The following is a 723-nucleotide window of genomic DNA, read 5'->3' as shown; positions in this document are numbered from 1 at the left end:
ATAAGGTTACTTGCATTTTGTTAATGAATTTATGAAATATTTGGTTATTTTATGATAGGTTCATGGGCGTGGCCTAAAAGGAAAAAGAGGATTGTTGCATTTCATTTTATTATCAGTGTTGCCTCTCAAATAAATCATTCTCTGAGTGAGTTCTTTCAACTTTCCATTTATCAGGTGAGGAAAGACACCAGCAAGCAGTATTGGCGGTTCTTTATCATCTGAGTGTTGACGACAAGTGCAAGTCCATGTTTACATACACCGACTGCATTCCGACTGTAAGTAACTCATGTAGTCTGTCTATTGGTTTTCATTAATTTGTGTGATGAATTTATGTATTTATTGTTTCAAAAGCTATATATATTTCTTTCTCTTTTTGTTTTGAAGTAAAAATATCACATCTTATGCCCAACAGTTAATCTGGTAATATATGGTGTCCACTTCTGAATAAAGATTTATGCTTCATGAGAATCCCTCCTCTCTTCCTCCGCTCTTAAAAGGTGATGAAATTGGTGCTGAGTTCCCCAGGCCCTCAAGTCCCGCTGGAGCTGATGGCCCTGGCCGTTAACCTGGCTGCCAACAAACGGAACGCACAGCTCATCTGCGAAGGGGCTGGGCTGAAGCTGCTCATGAAGAGAGCCCTAAAATACCGCGACCCACTGCTGACTAAGATGATTCGCAACATTGCCCAACATGAAGGACCCACCAGGGAACTCTTTATGGTAG

General features: G+C 40.7%; 1 protein-coding gene across 1 annotated transcript in view; it reads left to right on the top strand.

Annotated features, from left to right (window-relative positions):
* Window positions 1–723, top strand: part of LOC119588072 (kinesin-associated protein 3-like) — a gene marked incomplete at its 5' end in the record, with an annotated part of 14,477 nt that overhangs the window by 5,381 nt on the left and 8,373 nt on the right. The window contains 2 exon segments of the mRNA XM_037936775.1: window positions 175–275; window positions 498–719. Of these exon segments, the coding sequence (XP_037792703.1) occupies window positions 175–275; window positions 498–719 (323 nt within the window).

This window comes from Penaeus monodon, chromosome 23 (genome assembly GCF_015228065.2).
Source record: "Penaeus monodon isolate SGIC_2016 chromosome 23, NSTDA_Pmon_1, whole genome shotgun sequence".
NCBI lineage: Eukaryota > Metazoa > Arthropoda > Malacostraca > Decapoda > Penaeidae > Penaeus > Penaeus monodon.
The sequence above is the reverse complement of the archived record's forward strand: the minus strand, read 5'-3'. Positions and strand labels throughout refer to the sequence as shown.